Genomic DNA, 21,817 nt, shown 5'->3' with positions numbered 1-21,817 from the left:
CTCGTTTAATTTTACGCGTATGCTCATAACGTAGCATTGTTTGGAGTACAAATTGCTTCTTAAAAATTTTGACTGCTTATTTCGTGACACATATGGGCATTTTGGAAGAAAAAAATTGACTCTCCCTTTATAATCTGAAACAAGTTTAAAATTATTTCCTCATTGCGAAAAAATTACAAAAAAATCAAATTATCCTTCATTACGTTAATTATACATATATCTTATTTTATAACCATTGTTGAACAGCCGTCCGTAGCCTTGTAACTTTGAACGAAATCCAGAAGGCAAGGGAATTCCAGGATCAAGTATTGAGAGAAATTTGCCTTCGTGGAGGACTTTTTGATGGAACTAACCCGCATTTGCGTTACATGGAGAGGAAGACCACGAGTACCTCCCACGGTTAGTCTGATGGCAAAGGGACTTTAACCCATGATCCATCTACCACTGAGGATATTTCAGGTCAGCACTATGGTCGGTGCAAGCCGGATTCAGATTCTTTCAGACCAGTCATTGCCGGGATTCGAACCCAGTTCACCTCATTGGAAGGCGAACGCTCTAGCCCCTGAACCATCGCGGCTCTAATTATACATATATGCTCTTAATGTGAGTAAACAAATACTTCTTCAAAGTTTTGAGTACTTATTTCTTGAAATATACTAGTATTTTTGAAAAAAAATGACTCTCACTTTGTAATATAAAATAAATTTCAAATGAATTCCTTATGCAAAAAAATTTTTAAAAAAATCGCAATATATCCTTCATTATGTTAACTATATTAATGTTCTTTACTTAGCATTGTCTGGACTAAACAAATGCTTATCCCTCTCTTCTAATCTATGGGGATTTTGGAAAAATTTGAAGCTTACTTTGTAATCTGAAATAGGTTTCACGTGTATTCCTCATTGCAAAAAAATATTAAAATTCTCAATTTATCCTTTATTATGTTAACTAAATTAATGCTCTTATTGCAGCATGGTTTGAACTAAAAAAATTCTTCTTAAAACTTTTCGGTACCTATTTATTCAAATCCATGTGTATTTTTGAAAAACTTAACGCTTGCTTTGTAATCTGAAACAGATTTCAAACGAATTTCTCATATTATGCTAACTATATTAATGCATTTAACGTAGCATGATTTCGACTGAACAATGGCTTCTTAAAAATTTTAGGCATTTATTTTTTCACATTTGCGTGTATTTTTGAGAAATTTGAGGATTATTTTGAAGTATGAAACTAGTTTTATATTAATTCCTCATTTCCAAAAATTATAAGAAATTCGCAAAGTGTCCTCTAATCCATCTTAAAAATTTCAACTACTTATTTCTTGACACATGTGGGCATTTTTAAAAGAGTTGACGTTCACTTCTTAATTTGAAAAAAGCTACAAATGAATTACCCATTGTAAAAAATTATAAAAATTGGCAATATATCCTTCATTATGCTAACTATATTAATGCACTTAACGTTTCGACTAAATAAATGCTTCAGATTACAAATTACGTACATAATTGTTTCAGATTGCGAAGTAAGTGTCATTTTGTTTCTAAAATCCACATAAATTAGAAGAAATAAAAATTCAAAGGCTTTTAGAATCGTTTGTTTAGTTTAAACCATTCTGCGTAAGGAGCAAATTTGTAAAAATTTTTTGCAATGAGGTATTCTTTTGAAACTTAATTCAAATTGCAAAGTGAGCGTCATTTTTTTTTTCAAAAATCCCAATATATTTCAAGAAATATGTACTAAAAATTTTAAGAAAGATTTGTTTACTAACGTTAAGAGCATATATATATATATATATATATATAATAACTCAGAAAAGGGCAATTTGCGAATTTTTTAAAAAATGTTTTGCAGTGAGGAAATAATTTTAAATTTATTTCAGGTTATAAAGTGAAAGTCAATTTTTTTGAAAAATGTCCAGATGTGTCAAAAAATAAGTATTCAAAATATTTAATAAACAGTTTTTAATCCAAACAATGTTACGTTATGAACATACATGTTAAAATATATAAAAAATAAAGGTGGCAATTTGCGAATTTTTCTAATTTTTCACAATGGGCATTTCATTTTAAACTTGTTTCAGATTACAAAGTAAGCATCAAATTTTTCAAAAACACCCACAGATGTGAAAAATAATACACAAAATTTTCAAAAAGCATATATTTAGTCCAAACCATGCTACGTTAAGAGCATTAATATAGTTAACATAATGAAGGATATATTGCAAATTTTTTATAATTTTTTGCAATGCGGAAATCATTTGAAACTTTTTTCAGATCACAAAGTGAGTGTCAATTTTTCCAAACTTACCCATATTTGTCAGAATATAGGAACACAAATTTTTTAGGAAGCAATTTTTAGTCCAAACAATGATGTGTTAAGAACATATGCATTATTGACGAAAAGGAGGACAATTTGCGAAATTTTTATAAATTTTTATAATGAGGAACTCATTTGAAACTTGCTTAAGATAAAGGAGCTTCAATTCTTTCAAAAACACCCGTATTTGTCAGAAAGTGGGAACTCAAAATTTCTAGGAAGCAATTTTTAGTCCAAGCAATGCTACGTTAAGAGCATACATATAAAAATAAAGGAAGACAATTAGCGAATTGTAGTAGCTTTTTCCAATGAGAAATTCATTTAAAGTTAATTTCAAATTACGGAGTGAGCGTCAAATTTTACAAAAATGCCTATAAATGTGAAGAAATAAAAACTAAAAAATTTTTAAGAAGCTTTTGTTTCTAAACCATGCGACGTTAAGAGCATGTATATGGTTAACATAGCGGAGGACAGTTGTTGATTTTTTTATAATTATTAGCAATGAGGAATTCATTTGAAACTTATTTCAGATTACGAAGGTAGAGTGAAATTTCACAAATATACCCATAGCTGCGAATAAATAAATACCCAAAATTTTTAAGAAGCGTTTGCTTAGTCTAAACCATGCTAAGAAAGAGCCATGCTACGTCATCCCTACTAAGAGCTTAGCAGTGGAGTTGAACTCTCATCCATACTAAGGAAGTGGAGAGTAGCGCTCATCCTATAGACGAGAATTCATCGATCCGAAGTGGAGTGATGAGCTCATCCCATAGCACTATAATAAGAGAGTTTATCAACCCTCATTTTTCCGATACTCAAACCTCCAAGCTTCATCAGACAATTTAACTGGTTTTGCAAATCTTCTGCCCGCTTTCCTCACAAGTGATTTGACAGATTTCAGAAGCGCTTAGTTTCGGTTTCACTCTTGAAATTATAATTTATGAACACTAAGGAAAGTGTGTGCTTTTATTAAATGCATCTTTAACCAAGATTCTAAAAACGCATGTACAGTGCGCAAAATTAGAAATGGGCCACCCTGAATAACTTTTGATCTAATAATCGAATCTTCACGTTCTAGGGCTCAATCTTAATGGTTTAATTGTTTGAGGGGGTGACCTCAAATATGGTGATTGATTAGAACAGATGATAGTTCAGGTTACAAAATCAGATACAAAAACACATTTTCTCTAAATAAACACACTTTTTTTCCCCAACGGATTTGAATTTCTGACTCCCGAAACAAACGGGGTAGCCACAATCTGGGAATTATGGTCCCAATAATTTGGTCAGAAGATCTGAAATAGTTGAAAAAGTATGCACATATCTTAAATTTATATTCAAAAAAAAAAAAAAAAAAAAAAAAAAAAAAAAAAAAAAAAAAGAAGAGAAAAAGGAAAAATCGAAGACAAAACTAAAAACTAAAGAATCACTACTGAGAAAAGCGGGTCTAAAAACATCGAAATGTGCTTGATTATGGGATAAAAAAAAGATGAGTTGAAGGGCAATTGGTATAAACACCTCCGAGTTTCATCAGGCAATCAAACTGGTTTTGCGAATCTTCCTCCCGCCTACTTCACATGTAATTCGACAAATTTTAGTAGCGCTTCGTTTCGGCCTCACTTGAAATTATAATTTGTGAACCCTAAGGAAAATGAGCGATTTTATTGAACACATTTTTACTAAGTTTCAAAGAACTTAATTATACGCACATTCATATCATTTTAGTAATTGTGAATGTGTGGAAACGAATAGGATGAGAAAATGGACAGACGTATATTAAATACCTATTTTCATCATGATGCGTTTTTTTCTTTTTTTTTTGCACTTCTATTCCAAAAACTTTTATAATTACTTTTTTTCCTAATTTGCAAAAAAAAAAAAATTTAAAAAAAAGAAAAAAAAAGAAAAAAATCATATTCTTATGATTAGGAAATTATAAGAAATAAAATCAATTAAAACGTAAAACACCTGAATTTTTTCAACAAATAAAATTAATGGATTAGTTTTAAAATCTCAGTTAGGAAGTTGTAATATTTAAGCTATGTGTTAGAAAATAGTGTTAGATGGAAAAAAATTTCTTTTCGTCTAATCGCTTGTCTTTCAATGGCGATCCTCTATTGCGCACGCAAGAGTAATCAAGAAGGTGCAATTGCACTTCTTGGAAATCCAATTAAAAACCATATTTCGGTATTAAATGTTAAAATTTTTTTATGTTTAATCGTAACAAAGTATTCTCGTTAAATCTACTCTTTCTATAAACTGAACGCAAAAAATTAATTTTTAAATTTAATGCTGAAATTAACTAAAAGTATTAATTAAAAGTACAATTAATTTAAAGTATTTTATTGCGCAGGGTTTTTATGAATTTTTTATGCTTAAAAATTTAAATGTTGTTAAAAAAAGAAAATTTTACGCCTAAAATTGTAGGTTTAGATGCGTACTCGTAGAAATATACATAAAAGAAAAAAAAAATTCCCGATAGTTGCAATATTTCAATAAATGTTTCTAATTCTCTCATCCACACGAAAAAATTTCTACGTACACCCCAGTTCAAATTTGGTGAGCATCAAATGTTAAAAGTATATTTTGTTTAAAATAGAATCTTTCGAAAAGTTTAAAGATAAATTCTTTTGACTTAGATTTTTTTTTCTCCCAAACTATAGGTGACCAGTTTTCTCAAAAAACTAAAAAATCTGGTAACAAAATTTCTAAAAAAAAAAAAGAAAGAAAAAAGAATTTAAAATAGCATTATAACCTTCAAAATAATATTATTTCTGTTAGAAGATCTCGGCGTGGGATTTCTGTTCTCAGAATAATAAATTTTAAAGATAAAGCAGTGAGTTTTTTAAAACAGAAATTTAACTACCCGTTCTTTTAGTTTTTTGAGGACGTTGATCAGCTTACTCAAACTTGGAGGTGAAAAAAAAAAGCTCAGTAAAAACCGAGTTTTTGTTCAACCAAGACGGCAATCCGGATTTTCATTTGACAGTCGCTCTAGTATTTGGCTTTCTCACGCTGGCAACGCTGATTGTTATTTCTATTTGTGTTTTGGAAATTTGGAAAATTGCGAATAGTGAATTGGCATGTGTTATTTATGTATTTATTATTTTCATATGATGAACTCAGGTAATTTTATCGATTATTTTTAATAACGACAGCTTTCGTCTTCGTTTACGAGTAGAATTGTGGAAATGAATTTCAGCTATACTGAACTTGACATCCAAATCAGCTGGGCATTTGTCTCAAGTATTGTAAACAGTGCATCTGTGTTCGAAAATGTAGAACTTTTAGTTTCATTATTTATTTGATTTTATCCTTAGATGTGGTGTATTATTGAAGCTCATGCTATTTCAGTTCCTGCTGTTTATTTAGATTGGTTTTCTGCAATAAAATACTATTTAACTGTGGCTTGCAGTCCGCAAGATGCGGCCATTTGCTGACAGATATACAAGTTTTGTCGCAGAAAAATAATTGGTTGTCTGTGTGTATTTTCGTGTATCGGAATTAAACTATGTGTATGTTCAAACGTTAAAGCTTTTGAAGCATCGGAAGATTAAATGCTGGTGGAAACAATATGGTGAAATTTCTATTAGTTTTCTTTCTAATGTAAAAAAATATATGGTACCTATATCACAAATGTACTTAATCCATGATATAACGGAAATATTTGAGCGAAATGTGGTGCTATTCTGAGAAACATATAATTTCATTTACTCATCTTCAGTGTTGTTAGTGCTGATGTTTTTTTTACATATAACATTTTTCACCATGTGTAGAGTGGACACATTAGAAAATTTATGTCAGGAGCTTCTGTTTCTCATGATAAACAGAGTTTTTAATGTTTGCAATAATTCTTTCTCTGTAATTTAAAGTAATCTAAGTTAAACTATTCATTTCTTAAATTAAAAGAAGTGTTATTATGTATATCAAAATTTTAAAAAACCTTTTTTAAAGAAAAAAAATGCCTGCCCACCTAGGTTTTTCATCAAAAACTCAGTTGATGGAAGACCAAAAAAAAATTTCCGAAACGATTTCTGTATCGTGATGTGCAGTAGAATAATCGCCTGGTCTTCACAACTTCCAAGCCGCAGCCTGTAAGGAACTAAAAAAAAATCCCTGAAAGGATTAAATGTATAACTCAAAGCCACTTCCTACATGTTTTTTTTTTATAAAATTGTTTGAAATCCATTTAGTGGTTGTAGTAGGCATGACAGATCTTGATACAGAAATATCTCCTAATTTTAGAAATCTTTTAAATTTTTTTCTCGAGTCCTTGATAAAATTTCAAGATTTGCTTCTAATATGATAGTACAACGTTTGGTACTATTTATCACTTGTTTTCTTGTAATTTAACCATTTTTTGAGAGAAGTTTTAGATTGCTTCTTATTTCATAATAAACAGATTTTCTTTAAAATTTAAAATTATTCAATTTAAAGATCGCAGAATTTTTTATTGCTTTAACTCAGATTTAATTTCAGATTCTAATGGAATAAAATTTACATTTTTGCTCGGTTACCATTTCAACTAAATCTGCAATAAACTTTTGGTTACTATAAGATTATGTTAAAGTTTTTCGTGTTACAGATTGTTAGTAATATTGTGCAAAGTTAATTTTGAATAACAGTTTTGTATTCGTTATATTAATGGTAAATTTTATCTGGAAACTGTTTTATATAAAGTTTATTTTATAAGTAAATATAACTTATTCAGGGGGGAGAATCCTCAGCTTTCTTATGATTTTTACCGTATATCCACTTTTTGTTAAATTTTTATCAGATTCCTTCCGTAATATTATTAAAGAGAAAAATATTGCGATATCAAAGTTTCGCAACTTTGATAATTGATCTTAAAAGAGATTTATATAATAAAACTTTTATTTTTCTAAGAATTACATTAGATTTTATTTATTGTCGAGTTCTGTTACAGCATTTATTGGCTATAGTAATTATTCTTTGCATTTCCATTGTAATAGTGTTCCTGTTGTTCATTATAGAACCCAAGTAAACGGAATTGTCAACAACCTCAAATGTTTATTCTTCAATTTTTAAATGGGTGTTATTGAAGCTTGCTTTAGTACAGGGAAAATATTTAGTTTTGCTTTCGCTTATTCTCAAGCCCATCTTGAGAGCCGCTTTTTCTAAAGAAATAAAAGCCTGTCTTAGTGCTATAGGTGTTCTAGCAATAATGTCTATGTCATCAGCAAAAGCCAACAGTTGTACAGATTTATTAGAAATATTTCCCCTGATGTTAATGTTGGAATCTAATACTTTTTCTAATACTAATTTGAAGAGAAGGCATGCCAATGCATCCCCTTGTCTCGCACCATTATTTATTGCCATTGGGGTTGACAGATTATTCTGTATTTTGACCCTAGTTTTGGTTTCATTTAGTGTCAGGCATACCAGCCTAGATAACTTTTTAAGCACTTTAAACTCGCTCAAAGCTGTAATGAGGGCTTTTCTATTGATGCTATCATATGCAGCTTATTAACAAATTTTAATATTTAAAATAAAATAAGAATTAATTACGTTGGTTTAAATTTGAACTGTCAATAATCCATTCTGTTAGAAAGTGTTTCTTCAAGTGCATGATTTGAAACTATCCTCATTTTGATGATGTAGAAAACGTATCATTCAAAAAAGATGTAGTTTTAAAACCATGTAAATCCATTGCAATAATTGAAAGAAAAATGCAATTGTTAATCTGCGTGAATTAACAAGGAAATCATCCATAATCGAGAGCATAAAGATGTGATTTTTTTTAATAGTGCGATTCAAAGTTCATTGAACAAATTAAAATTGTATTAAATCACTGAGATTTTAAGAACTTTTTGAAAGTCTATTTTAATTACTGGCCAAAACACAATAGAGAAAGCTACATGAATTTACTGTGAGATCGTTGCTAAGGGAAAACTAGTCAAATTTTCATTTTGAAGCATAGCGAAGTTAATTGTTAACTAGGCTTAAAACAAAAACGCAAATATTTTCCTTATAAAAGACTTCTTTTACTTGTAAAATTGTTATTTATTTAAATATTATTTATTTATTTACTTAACTTTGCAATTGTTATTTATTTAAATAAAAACTTGTTCTGAAGCCTATGAGGAGGTTTTACCTTCATCATAAAGACGCAAAGCAAAGTATGTAATAGATCCAGTTGAACCTCTTTCCTTGTTTCTGATATCACCTAATTTATGATGCAAAGAAATATTCAAGACGAAACAGTTAAGAAACTCATCCCCAATTCCATTGTATATTCCAGTGGGTCGAAAATTACTTACTAAAATGCATGAATCCCAATCCTCTGTATGCTGTAATAACATATTAAAATATCAAGATGTTAAAGATCACGCTGAAATCTATAACAATAGCTCTTAAAATAACAATTAACATGCTAGCTGGATTTATGGTGGAATCTTTGTTAATCGAATAGGTAGAAAAAAAAAGTAATTACATAAATAAGTTTTTCAAAATTTGTGTTAAAGTCTTTAATTATCAAGATTTTAAAAGCTGCTTAGAAATGGTAACAACAATTGCCAAAAACGATATTGCCATAAAATAAATTGGTAAAATGTAGAATTTATCAGAAAATTAATCAAAACTAACTTTTCTCATTACTAAATATTACCAATATGTTTAAGTAAAATTTCATAAATTAAAAAAAATTATAAATTTTTTTTAATGCAGTTAAAATTTCATAATGAATCAATTTTAGTTTCCTGTATCATTGATTCTCAAAGGGGTGTATAACATAAAAATCATAAATTTTTTAGTTCAAAATTTTTTCGTCTTTTTTTGAAACTCTGTTTTTATGTTTGCTTATTTACTGTTTAATAATTGCAAAATGATTAAGTTACATACCGTTTCAATGTGTTTTTTTATAAAATGTTATGTAGTTATTTAATATTACTTGATTACTTTATGTAATAAAAGAATTCACTTTTAGTTTTAAGCAGGGTTGGCAGGTTTTTGACATGTGACAGTTTTTGACAGTTTAAACCATGGTTTAAACCGTCACGTCAAAAACCTCACTGTCAAAAATGTCGAAAATGTCAAAAACCTATATTCATATGTGAAATTTAATTAATACATAAAATTTATATATTTTTTATAAAGGATAGTGTTTCTAAATATGTTCTAGAAAAAATAAATTTAAAATTTTGAAGAAACACTTATATTTTGAATAGTAACCAAAATCTTGTACTTTTGAAAACTCACATCTTTTGTAATATTATGTATTCATTTTCATGTGTTATTGAAAATCTGCAGTGATATTATTAAGAAATTTATTTATAACCAAATTTAGTGTATAGTATAGATTATACTAAAAATTAGACATTTTTAAAGATAAACATTAGCAGTTTTGTACATTAGACATCTTCTTTTAAAGAAAAATCTTTTTAATATTCTTTTAAATCTTCTTAATAATCTTTTTAACATAAGACAATACAAATTTAAGTGCTTTCTGTTAAATACACAGAGTAGTTAGTGTCGATTTACAGTATATTCAGCCTATTCATTTACTATGCTGAAAATTTAGTTTATCCAAATACTTGTGAATTTCATTTTGCTGAATACTATATAGTTTTGTTGAATATCTAAATATTCAGCTGTTGAATAATTACTTCTTGCTTTCAAGATATGCATTATTTGTATTCTTAATACAAGTGGAGAAAAAAAAATTAAGAGATAAAAATTGTTTTAAAATGATAAGTGTAATAATTATAAATAAATATAATAAACAATATGAATTATATTTATCATTATTCATAAATATAACTACTTTTAAATTCAAATTAACATACTGGATAATAAAGATATTCGGTATAACATTAAAATTTTTTTTCATACACTTGTATCAAGTTTGTATTTATACAACATAACTTGTAAGTTCCTTATAAATATTAGTTATATGTTCCTTATATGTCAAAAATGCATAGTAATAAACTTTTAATTTTCTTAAGTATCAAAAAAAAAATTTTTTTTTTAAATATAAATATTTAAACAATTTTTGTGCAAAATTTTTCTGCACATGCATTTGAATATAAATTTCTGAGATTTTAAATCTGTTATTTTACCTTAATTTTAATTAAAAAATATTTTAAAACCTGCTGATTACCTATAGTATAATTAAATTTCAATATAATGCATGGCAACTGTTGGTAGTTTTGAAGTTTATATATTTTCTTGGCAAACTTCAGTTTTTGACATTTTTGACGGGTTTTTGACGGTTTAAACCAGTATTATACCCTTGTCATGTCAAAAACCACTTTTTGACGTCAAAAACCCAACCCTGGTTTTAAGCCTTTAATATCAAGTTATGTTTGGTAAATAATAATATAAAGGATGAAAAATAACTATTACAAGTAAATACCTTTGAAAAGTGAATAAATAAATAGTTTAATAGCTCGAAAAAGATTTTCATTGTTTTTTCCCCTCAAACTTCTACATACTTTTTTTAATGTGAAAAAAAAAAATTTGAATCTCAGTTTCTGCTTTTAGCTCCTACAATGTAGAATAAATTTCTAAAACGTAGTTCAATTTTATTGCAATAAAAAAAATTAATGCATAGATATGATTCATTAAAAAATAATCATAAATTAAATATATATATAGTTTCATAGACATGATTAAAATACTTAGAAGCTTTCATGTTATATTATAATGTATGAACTTAATTTATCTTACAGTTAGCTTAAGAAAATCCAATAACTTTATCAAGCTACGTAAATAAAAACTGCCAGTTTTTCGTAAATGAAGTAAATTGATAATAATCATAGTTTAAATCTCTACAAACTGTATTGATATTCATATACTGCAAAATTTATATCATTTCAAAAGTTAAGAAATTAAAATGAAATTTTGATTATCAAAAACATAATAACTTCTTATAAATAAGAAAATATTCATAAGTTTTTATAAACCCCAATCAGCAAGGTATTTTTCATGAGAACGGATACTTTACTTTTCCATTCTAATCAAAGCGCATTCAAAACAAGGTGAATGCATTTCAATTTATATATCAAGTTAATTAGCTAAATTATATAATAATTAGAGCTAAATTATCAAGTTAAGTTTTCTTCAATTGTTCGGATGTTTTTGTTTAAATAACTATAATTTGCAATTATATTTTCAGTAAAATCTATTGCTCTAGTGCAGCAAATTTTGAAAAAACTGGGTTTTTTGCAATTAAATCCACATTAGCAAACCCTGTTAGAATATATTTTCAAGAATTTTGAGATATATTTATGGAGCTTTGTGTTTTATTTTTTTACATTTGATATTTTATTGCATAAATTTTTACTGATAATATGAAATATGATTACATGAATAGCAATGCGTAGTGTTCTAAAACAAATGTTTTATGAAAAATTAATAAGAATCCTCTTCATGATATTTGTAGCATTGCATAAGCAAATATATATAAGCAATTTTGCATTTCTTATTTTAAATTATCCAAAACTACCTTTTATTGTTACACCTAAATTATGATCATATGTTAACTGTACTGATTTACATTTGGTAATAGCTATCTATCTTAAGTGATTTTTAAGTTGAAGTTTGCAGGTCTGAACCTATACGTTTTAAGAGCTCATTTATCTCATAATATTTCTTAATTAATTACCTATTAATCATACAAATGTCATATAATCAGTTGTCTATTATAATTAATCTTCGAAAATATGTATATGTTATGAATAGTTGTAATTAATTTTTTAATTACATTAATTTATATATTTCTGAAATAGGAATTTGGTATCCTGAGGAGCTAATTGTGCGAGAGGAATTTTTCATTCTTTCATCATGCCTTTTCTACTAAGATTATTAAGTTAAAATTGCAAGCTTATAGTTATTCAACAACCTTATATTTCTTCTATCACTACATTTTTTCAAACATATCTTCTGATTAAATTCTATTTTTGATTTGATTTTAAATTCATATCGAAAGAAAGCATTAAAAAATTTGTAGATGTTATAAATAGTTATAAAAATTCGTGAAAAATGCATTATTAAGGAATCAATTATTTTTTATGCAAAAGTTGATTTTCCATTCAAATACTGCTCTAACTTTTAGTAATTACCAAGTACTTCATAATCAATTCTCAATTATATTGTCTTTTTGAAATATAAAACTCTGTGAAGAAAAAAGTATTTTTTAACAATTTCGTTTGCTTTATTTTATAATGTTTTAAAATGTAAGTTTTTAATTATGTAAGTTGAAAAAGTTTATTTTATTTTCAAATGCTAGTTTCTCTTATTTCTAGGTTTATTTTTTTCTCTTAAAACTTGTTAAGTGATTTGAAAGAGGTTGCATTGCTGAACAAGAATTTTAGTGCTATGTAGCAGAAAAAAAAGAAAGATTTTAATGTGTAAAAAGGTAATTTGCTGCTTTTTATAATAAATAAATCATTAATTTTAATATTCATTTTTCTCAGTAGCTGTAGCAAGTTTAGTGCACCTAACACTTGATTATTATTTTCATCCATTTAAAAGATTGTGCAATAATATCGGCTTTCATGTAATCGATTAGACTTATGTGCTGGAATAACATTTTGCAAGTTAGTTTCCAATAATTAAGATGTCTAGTTCATGATTGAAGCTCACTCAACTAGATTATTATAGTTTATATATATATANATGTATGTAGACAATTTACTGTGAAATCTGTATGGAACAGTAAAATCTCCAGGAAAGACCACCTCTATGTAGAGACCAATATTGGCGGACACAGAATTCTTTCTATAAACTTTGTGTCGAAGAAAACCTTTAGGAGAGACCATTAAAACTTCTCCCAGTGACCGGGCAAACATGATTATTTTCAATTGCTCTTTTTTTTCTTCCATTATGCATTTATATTCTGTCTCAGATTACAATTTTAACTGCTCCACTGTTTTGGTTGCTTGGGGGAATTTCATCCATATGTCTTTAAATTATGATCTAGCTCTGTGTTAGATTACTTTTTTCAGGTGTGTCATGTGTCACAACATTGTCACTTTTAAAATGATTGATTGGAATTTTGAAATGTCCCAGTGCGGTGAAAATTGTACTGTAGCCACTAATTAATATTCAGCAATAGACGTCTAGTAAATAATTTAATAGTTGTCTTGCATGCCACTCTTCAACCTTCTAAGGGGCCTTTTTCACTCAGGGCCACAAGATAAGCATTATAGATTTGATGTTTTCAAAGATGTAACAAGTATTTTGTAATGAACTCAATCATTTAATTTTTTTTCATTTCGTATTCTGATTTTATTTTATTTGTTAATTAAAACCATAATATTGAAACATGTTTAATAAATATTTGAAGCTATAAATATCACTATCATTCTGTTTGTATTAATTTACAGATATTCAACTATTTTATGACACAAATCATGTTTTCATCTCTAAAAATTATGTTACTTTGTATGTTCGATAATATATTTTCATATTAATGTATGGGTTTTTATTTATTAAATCAGCACTTTGTATTTGAAGTTTGTAATTCATATTTAGGATGTCTGGTGAAGGAGAGGATGTTGTTGAAAATGATATTGAATCGGATGTTCAGCACACAAGACGAAGACCTCTTCTGCCTCGAACGAGTAAAGATCCATCAGAACCTACAGAACAGGAAACAGTTATAAATGCTGAAAAGCCTCTTAATCAAAGAAGCAGCTATAGAATTACAAAACGTGCAAAAAGAGACACAAGTCCAATAGATTCTGTTGTGAAGAAAACAGGTGATTATCATTAAAAAAAACTAGCATATTTATTAGAATATAATACTTTTATGTATTTTTTAAGATTCTGTATTCAAGGGACCAATGATCTACACAAATTATTTATATTAGCATTCTTCATAAAATTCTGTGAGTTTGCTTGAAATAGCTGTTCAAAATAGTATACAGTAAAAGCTCACCTATCCAGAAAGTGCAAGTAACCTAAATTTTCAGAAATTAAAAAATAAAAAATGCAACTTATTTGTTCTGCATCTGATATTTAACCATTTTTTCTTGCCTGTCACTTTTGGCGCATATCATTGGCTTCACATGAAGAAAACGGAATCAAATATTGCAACCTTATTTAAAGTTCACTTGTATTACTGCATGCATTTCTTAAAAAATTGGCTGATCTTAATCAAATGTTATCCTCCAAGCACCAGTTTTGTTACCAGTCTACTGCAAATTTCGTAAAAAATAAAGCAATTATTATTAAATTATTTTTTACTAAAAACTATTATTATTAACTTCTTGGACTCAATTTCAAACGAAATGCCTTAAAACTGACATTCTCCCACCAGATACAAAATTATAGTATCACACTAGGTGTACTAAAAGTATGCATTGATTCAAAATTTATTTGAGCATTCTTAATTTATCTAGGCCGTGTAGATAGATTGAGGAAAAACATCTGGGCAATTCTTTAATCTTGAACGAAATATCAGTAGTGTATTTTGGGAAAGTTTATACCCGGCAAGAGTTTTTTTTTTCCATTTAAAGAGTCCCCATTCTCTTCTTAATACACTTGTCATCCTCCCAACATCTGTTCTTTGCAGAAGGCTTGGGCACCGTGCCGAATTAAAATGAAATCTGTGTCCAGATTTTTTAGTTTCAGAAAGTTTAGTTACTCATATTATATGATGTATAATAATATTTTGTCCTCAAAGAACAGATGGCTTTCATTGGTTCTTCTTCGGATTTAAATACTGTACTTTTTCCCCCCATCATTTTAAATACATAGACAATACCTTGAAATCTGAAAATCTAAGAATTGCTGTTATTTTCAAAGCTTATTCAAGCAGTCTGTTTGATATGGCAAAGCTATTTTTCCTTTCTTTTACTAAAGATTCGAAGATGGTATCATCTAACTCCTCAAATAGAGGTTTTTTGCTAGTGCACTCAATTCAATTTCCTCTACTTTTGTCTTTCTGTCAATGCTCAAATGCCTTTGAAGTTCACTGTATAATACTGATTCTAATTGTCGACCAATAATCCAATAACGACTGATTCTAATCGTAAACATTTGAAATGTTTAGCCTCCACCCTTACTATTCAGTTTTCTCTTTCTCCTTTAGAACAATTCTATGAAACAATCACTTTCTTTTACTTTATATCTCTTCCATTCAATTCTACCCCCTTTCTATTCACCTAAGAATGACATCCTCTCCGTTTTACTCAACCTTTCCTATTTAATTCTCCCACCCCACCTTAAAATTTTCTTTTTACTCACTGGTGAGCATAAGTACCATTCAATGCAACCTTGACCTACTTGCAGCTGGGAGGAAATGCCATTGACCATACGTGCAGAGGTTTGCATTCCTCTCTCTTCTCACATGGACTTTACAGACACCTACTCATTTGTTAGCAATCTTCAAATCAGTTTCTGTGATTGATTGATCCTCTAATTTTTTCACCCACACATTGCTCCTTTACTATATAACATTAGTCTAACGCGGTAATTATTTTTAAGAAAAAAATCTTTAAGGAAATTGCCAAAAAAAGTATTTATAAATTGTGTGGTAGGGGGGAGAACGCTTTTTTTTGATATTGATTGCTAATCTGTATGAAGCTATAAAGGAGCGATTTATCCAGTTGGGGTGTTTTATCAGTATATTTTTGAATAAACTTTTTATTACTTGTTCGCATTTTTATTCTCAGCTTTTTTCCAGTCTATACTGTTACACGAAGCAGCTAGAATCTTTCTGCTTTTAACACAAAGAAATTTAATTTTTTATAAGCGTTAATTGCAATAGTTTTTTGTTTTTATTAAAAATATTAGATATTATTAAAAACTAAGATTTTCAGTGCTCAACTATCCGTAATATTTGTATATCTGTGATACAACGATTTCTGTGCATTCTGGATACTCAAGCATTTACTGTACTTTGTTTTATTATTTTCATACATTGTTAACTCCTCCATTTAAAGATCTTGTGATCAATCAATTTAAGCATGAAAATTATGTTGCTTATCAGCAAACAAAAGAATAGGAGAGAAGATGTAGACTTGACTTAAACTTAATAATTTTAGCAGATAATATTTATAGTATGGATATTCCTTCAGTTCAGACATTTTAGACTGCAGGCAGTTTTCTATATCCGTGGCCAAAACATTAATTAGACACAGACAAAAATTTGCATCTAAGAAATGTCTTTTGATCCTATTGACTGTTTTATTAAATTTTTTGACGCTTTTAAAAACGAATTGTTCCTGTGTGTGTATTTTACGAATAAATAATTGGAGATAAATGAAAATATGATAGATAGAGATGAATAGATAGAGATAAATGAAAATTGCAAGTCCAACATATCTTGCATTATTGTTAGTTCTTAATTATATTATTCTTTTGCATTGCAAGTAATTCCTATTTTCAAGAGTTCAAAGAGGGCAGATGCCTTAAAAGTAGGTATTGCCCCTGTCTTTGTAGCATGTATCTGAATGTACTCAACGAAGTATTTTACTTTATAAATTCAACTCCTTTATTCAACTATGTTGCTGAAAGAGTGTTCTTTTAAAGTTAACATAAAAACAAAAGAAAATGTGATTTATATTTTTAAAAAATTGAAAATTTCTGTACAAGGAAAGGTACATAAAAAATTCTCCACAATTTTAATTTTATTTTAATACTAGTCCAATTTCTTTGGAAATATGCAAAATTAACCAAGTTTTTATAGGAATAATAAAAAGTTCTCTATTCAGTCTCAGCTACTTTCTTAATTCCAATATCTTAATACTTCGTAAATATACATAGTTATGAAATAAATTTTTAAACTTGCATAAACACTGTCAAGATGTGAAACAAAGACTGGTATTGGATCTTGTGAGAGAATGTGGAACATAGCTTAAAAACATTAAATTTTATTTATTTATTTACATTAAAAAAGAAGAAATAAAATAGATCAGAATTATAAATTTCAAAGCAAAGGAAACTTTATGGTATATGTAATGAACTTTGCATCTTTGGTCCCTTCTTTTTTACTATTTTTAGATGTTAATGTTATCCTGTTATACCTTTGCAAACAAACAAATATTTCATATTAGTTTTGTCAGCTTATTTTTAAATATAACTATTTTTTAGTCAATCCGAAGCAAACAACACCTGCTCCTGTGTCTAAAACTCGAAGACCATGGGAATTGTGGAGTGTCGAAGACAAAAATTCATTTTTTGAAGCTCTTTGTGAGGTAAACAAATTATTTTATTTAAGTTGAAACAAGCAACCAGTTTTCTTGTATCTTTTTTTCTTCAAATAACGATAACTTAGCTGAATTATCGTTATCGTCTTATTCGATAAACTTAGCTAAATAGAAAATTGTTCCTTACAGCTTGACAGTTAAAGATTTAGTTACAACTGTGATATTTTCTTTTTATTTCAGCTAAGGGTTTTTGAATAATTATTTTACTTTCTTTCTAGATTAACTCTAAAATTAGAATAGCATATATTGTATAACTGATTATTTTAATGTTATTTGAAGTGACAAAGTTAAAGTTGTACTTTAAAGCTGAAAAGACTGTATAAAAATTCTTTTTAAAAATCAAATGTTTTGTTTTGAAATAGTTATAAACAGATAGGAAATCTTAAATAAACTCTAAACCCATAGCCAGAAAACATTAAAAGAAATTGAGCATTTATCGAGAAAAAGTTTATAATAGGTAGGTACTTTATGTTTCAAATTTTCTTTTGCCCAAATATTTAACAAAATTATACTGTTTTTTTTTTTTGTTGTTGTTGCTATAAACAGCAAACTTGTATTATTTTTGCTACGAATAACAAGATTGAAATTATTCAAACAAACTGAGTATTTATGTATACATCAATTCCACTTGACTTTGGGACTCTAGACTTCTAAATTTCTGCGTCTTTCTTTTTTAATTAATTTTTTTAAAATCTAAAGCGGATCCTAATTTAAAATTATCACAGCGCAATCATCAATTGATTTAATAGTAATTCTAAATGATTAAACCCTTAATTTCCTTATCAGTTGTCTTTGAAACTTCAAAATAAGGGAATCTTTTTCAAAGTTAATAAGCGATGCAATTCTCTTTCTGCGCACACATAGAAGGCTGATTTAATCATTTAAAATAACACTTTGTTAAAAAGAAGAATGAGATGATTATCACTGAAAACTGAATAATATGTTTGTATGTTACTTGCCTGTAAAACAGTTCAAAAGAGAGCTAAAAACATTTGGCAGCTTTAGAATAATTTTCTATAAACAGCTAATATTATGCAACAATTGTATTCCGCAAAGAAATACAGAAGAATAATGAAAATTTAATTAATCGCTAACATGCACAAATCACTAAAATATGAAAACTTTTACGCAATTAAAGTTTTAGTTATGATTTATTTCTTATGAAAAATACTACTCGTAGATTGTAATGGATTTTGTAATGAAATTTATAATCTTGATGATAGCACCTTTTTCATCTGTCATATTCTAAGTGGAGTCTTTTTACTAACTTTATTTTATATTTATTTCATTAGAAAATAGCCTTTAGTGACTTATAATCAGCATAATTTCTTAAGTCAGCATAATTTATTAACAAAAAACAAATATTATTTACAAAATTAAATTGAAGGTGTTGATTAAAAAATTATGACTTTCTAAATTTTCAGAATACGAATTTGTGCCTTAAATAAAATTAAATTGCTCTTTAAACGATGTTTTAAAAATTAAAACATAGAGAAGAAGAGAAAGAATTGATCTCCGAAATGAAAAAAAAAATGAAAAGAAGTTATACACTAATGAGCGGCGGGTAAATTCTTTTACTTCTATTATTATGTACAATCAATTATTATGTGCAGTCATAACTTTTCCATCTATTGATAACCTAGACAAAAAAATATAAAACAAGAAAAGAATAAAATATAAGCACTGGAGGGCTTTAACTACAATTGTTCTTTTTATATATATTATATATATTTGTACTTATATATATATATGTATATATATATATACACACAATAGTCTTAAGATCTGTCAGCTGTAATTTATTATATGTTAGATTGAGTTATATGTAACTTTCCATGCTATAACTTTCTTTAATTAATCAGACCGAACTCTACAGACAGACTAAATAAGCTCAAAGCATGTTTTATTTTTATTAAAATTTAAGAAAACAATGTTAGTTTTTAAAAAAAAATATATTTTTAAAAAGGTTGTTTATTTAAAAACAAGCTAAATATTTTTTTGTTTAAAAAAAAAATCATTTAATTATTTTTTTGGTTTTACAATTTATTTATAAGAAAGGTGACGTAATTTACTTTAAAGCCAATTGTCTCTTTAATCAAAATTGCTGTTCTAAAACAAGTTTGATTCATAAAATTGAATTAATATCCCTGCTAAATTGTATGCCATGTTACAAAAGTCATTGATTTCTAACTTCAAAAGAATAAAATTTGTTTGCATTTTTTCTTGTCACCCTATTAAATTTGCATTTTATTATATTAATCTATAATAATAATAATGACTAATATTATTTATTTATTACTTTTTTGGCGGGAAATATCCTCAAATTTAAAGATATAAATAATTTTATTTATTCCACTTTATTTACTTGCTCTGTTACATTTTGTTTAACATTCTCTCAAAGCGGAAGCTATTTATGACTTATTCTAAAACTTTTTCCCCGGTTGCTGAAAGAACTATATCTTTTATTTTGGAACATGTAATTTTTTAAATTATGCATAAGAATGAAACTTTTTTTTTAATAAGTTGTCTTTAAGTGATGAATTTATTTTTACATTCAAATATTTTACCCCTGATTTATTTTGATTCTTTATTATGATTTATAGTTTGGAAAAGACTTTGAAAATATACAAAGTTATATTGCACAGAAAGGCAAGAAGAAAGGTTTTGCATCAAATATGATTAAAAATAAGGACCAAGTCAGACACTTTTATTATAGGACATGGCACAAGATATCAAAATTTTTACAAATAAATGAAAGTAAGTATTTTAGATGTCTTCTAACATTTTCTGAAAAATTGCTGAAATTTGTTATCAATTTCACTCTAACAAATAGCCAGATATTTTTCAATTATTTATTATTGTTATTATTCCTTTATTGCAAACCAAAAAATATTACCAGTGATTTGTTAAATTTATTAGTGCTTTGTTTTGCTATAATTACCGATATTAAATCAAATTGTCTATCGATTAATGAAATTTTAACAAACATAAATATGTTTGAACCAGAAAATTTAGAAACCTGTGCTTTATTTTCTTAAGAAACATTATAGTGAATAATTTATAGTGAATAAACTAAATTATTTCTGAATTTTCTGCCACAATTTGTGTCTGCAGAAAAATCATGTTATCAATATAAAGCTTAATTACACTGAAATGTCGATATGTAAATTAGAGAACAAAAAAATATTCACTTAAGTAAAAAAAATTCTTAAAAATTGTAATTAAAAATTATCAACTCACAAAATAATTTTTTTAAAATTATTTGATTTAATCGTAGTTTAAATCATAGATTAAACTATGTTTCATTTGTCCTTTGTGCATTTATGTATTCAGGGGTAGAAGTCCTCCTATATTTCCTATTTTTCCTATATTTTTATAAAAAGCTAAGAAAGCCTCCTATTTTTCCTTTATTTCCTATATTTTTCAAAATTGGCCTATATTTTTTTCCCTCTAATATTTTTTTTTTACTATAGAAGACAATTTTCTAGATTTTTCTTTCCTCAGATAGTCATGATCATTTTGAAATTCACTTGTCCTCAATACTGCTTAATGACAATGGGTAAGTGAACACATAAATAGTGTTCTCCCCCCTTCCCTATCTCTTGTAGTTGTTTAACAAAAGTTTCAAGGTACAATGACTAAGTTAGTGTGTGGACTCCTATTGTTAGGGCCTGGGTAGATTTGTGGAACAACACCCCTTTTGTCAATAAAGGGTGAAATAACAGAGAACCAGTAGTAGCATGAATGGAATGTATCATAGAGTATTATTTATCAATATCACTAAAAAAGTCAGAGGGGGGTTTTGTGGAAATTGCAGTTGTCTGTCAAACTCTTTCTTTCCTTATCTGCTGTATCTCTCCTCAATATCCATGGGTCACTCATTCTATTCAAAGATGAAGACACCTCAAGGTCAGTTTTTTTTCTATTCACCAGTTTTATTTTCTTCTATGGAAGTAACAGGAATTGTCCTAACTAATTTTGTCTCCTCCTCTTTTTGGGGGAGTTTTTCTGTCAACTTCCATTGGTTCATTCAGAGGAGTGAATATAACTTGTTACCTGATTGGACCTTCATCACCCATTTTAAGTTACCCTTTGGAAGTAGTGAGTGTTGTCATTGACTACACAGAAAATTAGTTTTAGTGCTTTCTAAGCTTATACTACTTTGTATGACTTTTTTTTCTGAGTAGATGGCAAACTAAATTATTATGTTAATATTTTGCTTCAAAATGTTAACTTTCAATTAGATTATTTAAGTTTTTATTTTATTATCTTTGATTAATTTATTTTTATATTTATTGCATTTAATCCATTTAATTTATAAG

The 21,817-nt window shown here is 27.5% G+C and overlaps 1 protein-coding gene across 2 annotated transcripts in view; it reads left to right on the top strand.

The window, feature by feature from the left end:
* Positions 1-5,335: 5,335 nt before the first annotated feature.
* Positions 5,336-21,817, top strand: part of LOC107457159 (cramped chromatin regulator) — a gene marked incomplete in the record, with an annotated part of 49,387 nt that continues 32,905 nt past the window's right edge. Inside the window, 5 exon segments of one of the 2 annotated variants that reach the window (XM_016075242.4) lie at positions 5,336-5,896; positions 12,585-12,697; positions 13,816-14,042; positions 17,380-17,483; positions 20,099-20,252. In XM_016075242.4, the coding sequence (XP_015930728.2) occupies positions 13,817-14,042; positions 17,380-17,483; positions 20,099-20,252 (484 nt within the window). 2 annotated transcript variants of the gene reach the window in all.

The sequence above is a fragment of the Parasteatoda tepidariorum genome, chromosome X1, assembly GCF_043381705.1.
Source record: "Parasteatoda tepidariorum isolate YZ-2023 chromosome X1, CAS_Ptep_4.0, whole genome shotgun sequence".
Lineage (NCBI taxonomy): Eukaryota > Metazoa > Arthropoda > Arachnida > Araneae > Theridiidae > Parasteatoda > Parasteatoda tepidariorum.
Note: the sequence above shows the minus strand (reverse complement) of the source record. Positions and strands in the feature narration are given on the sequence as shown.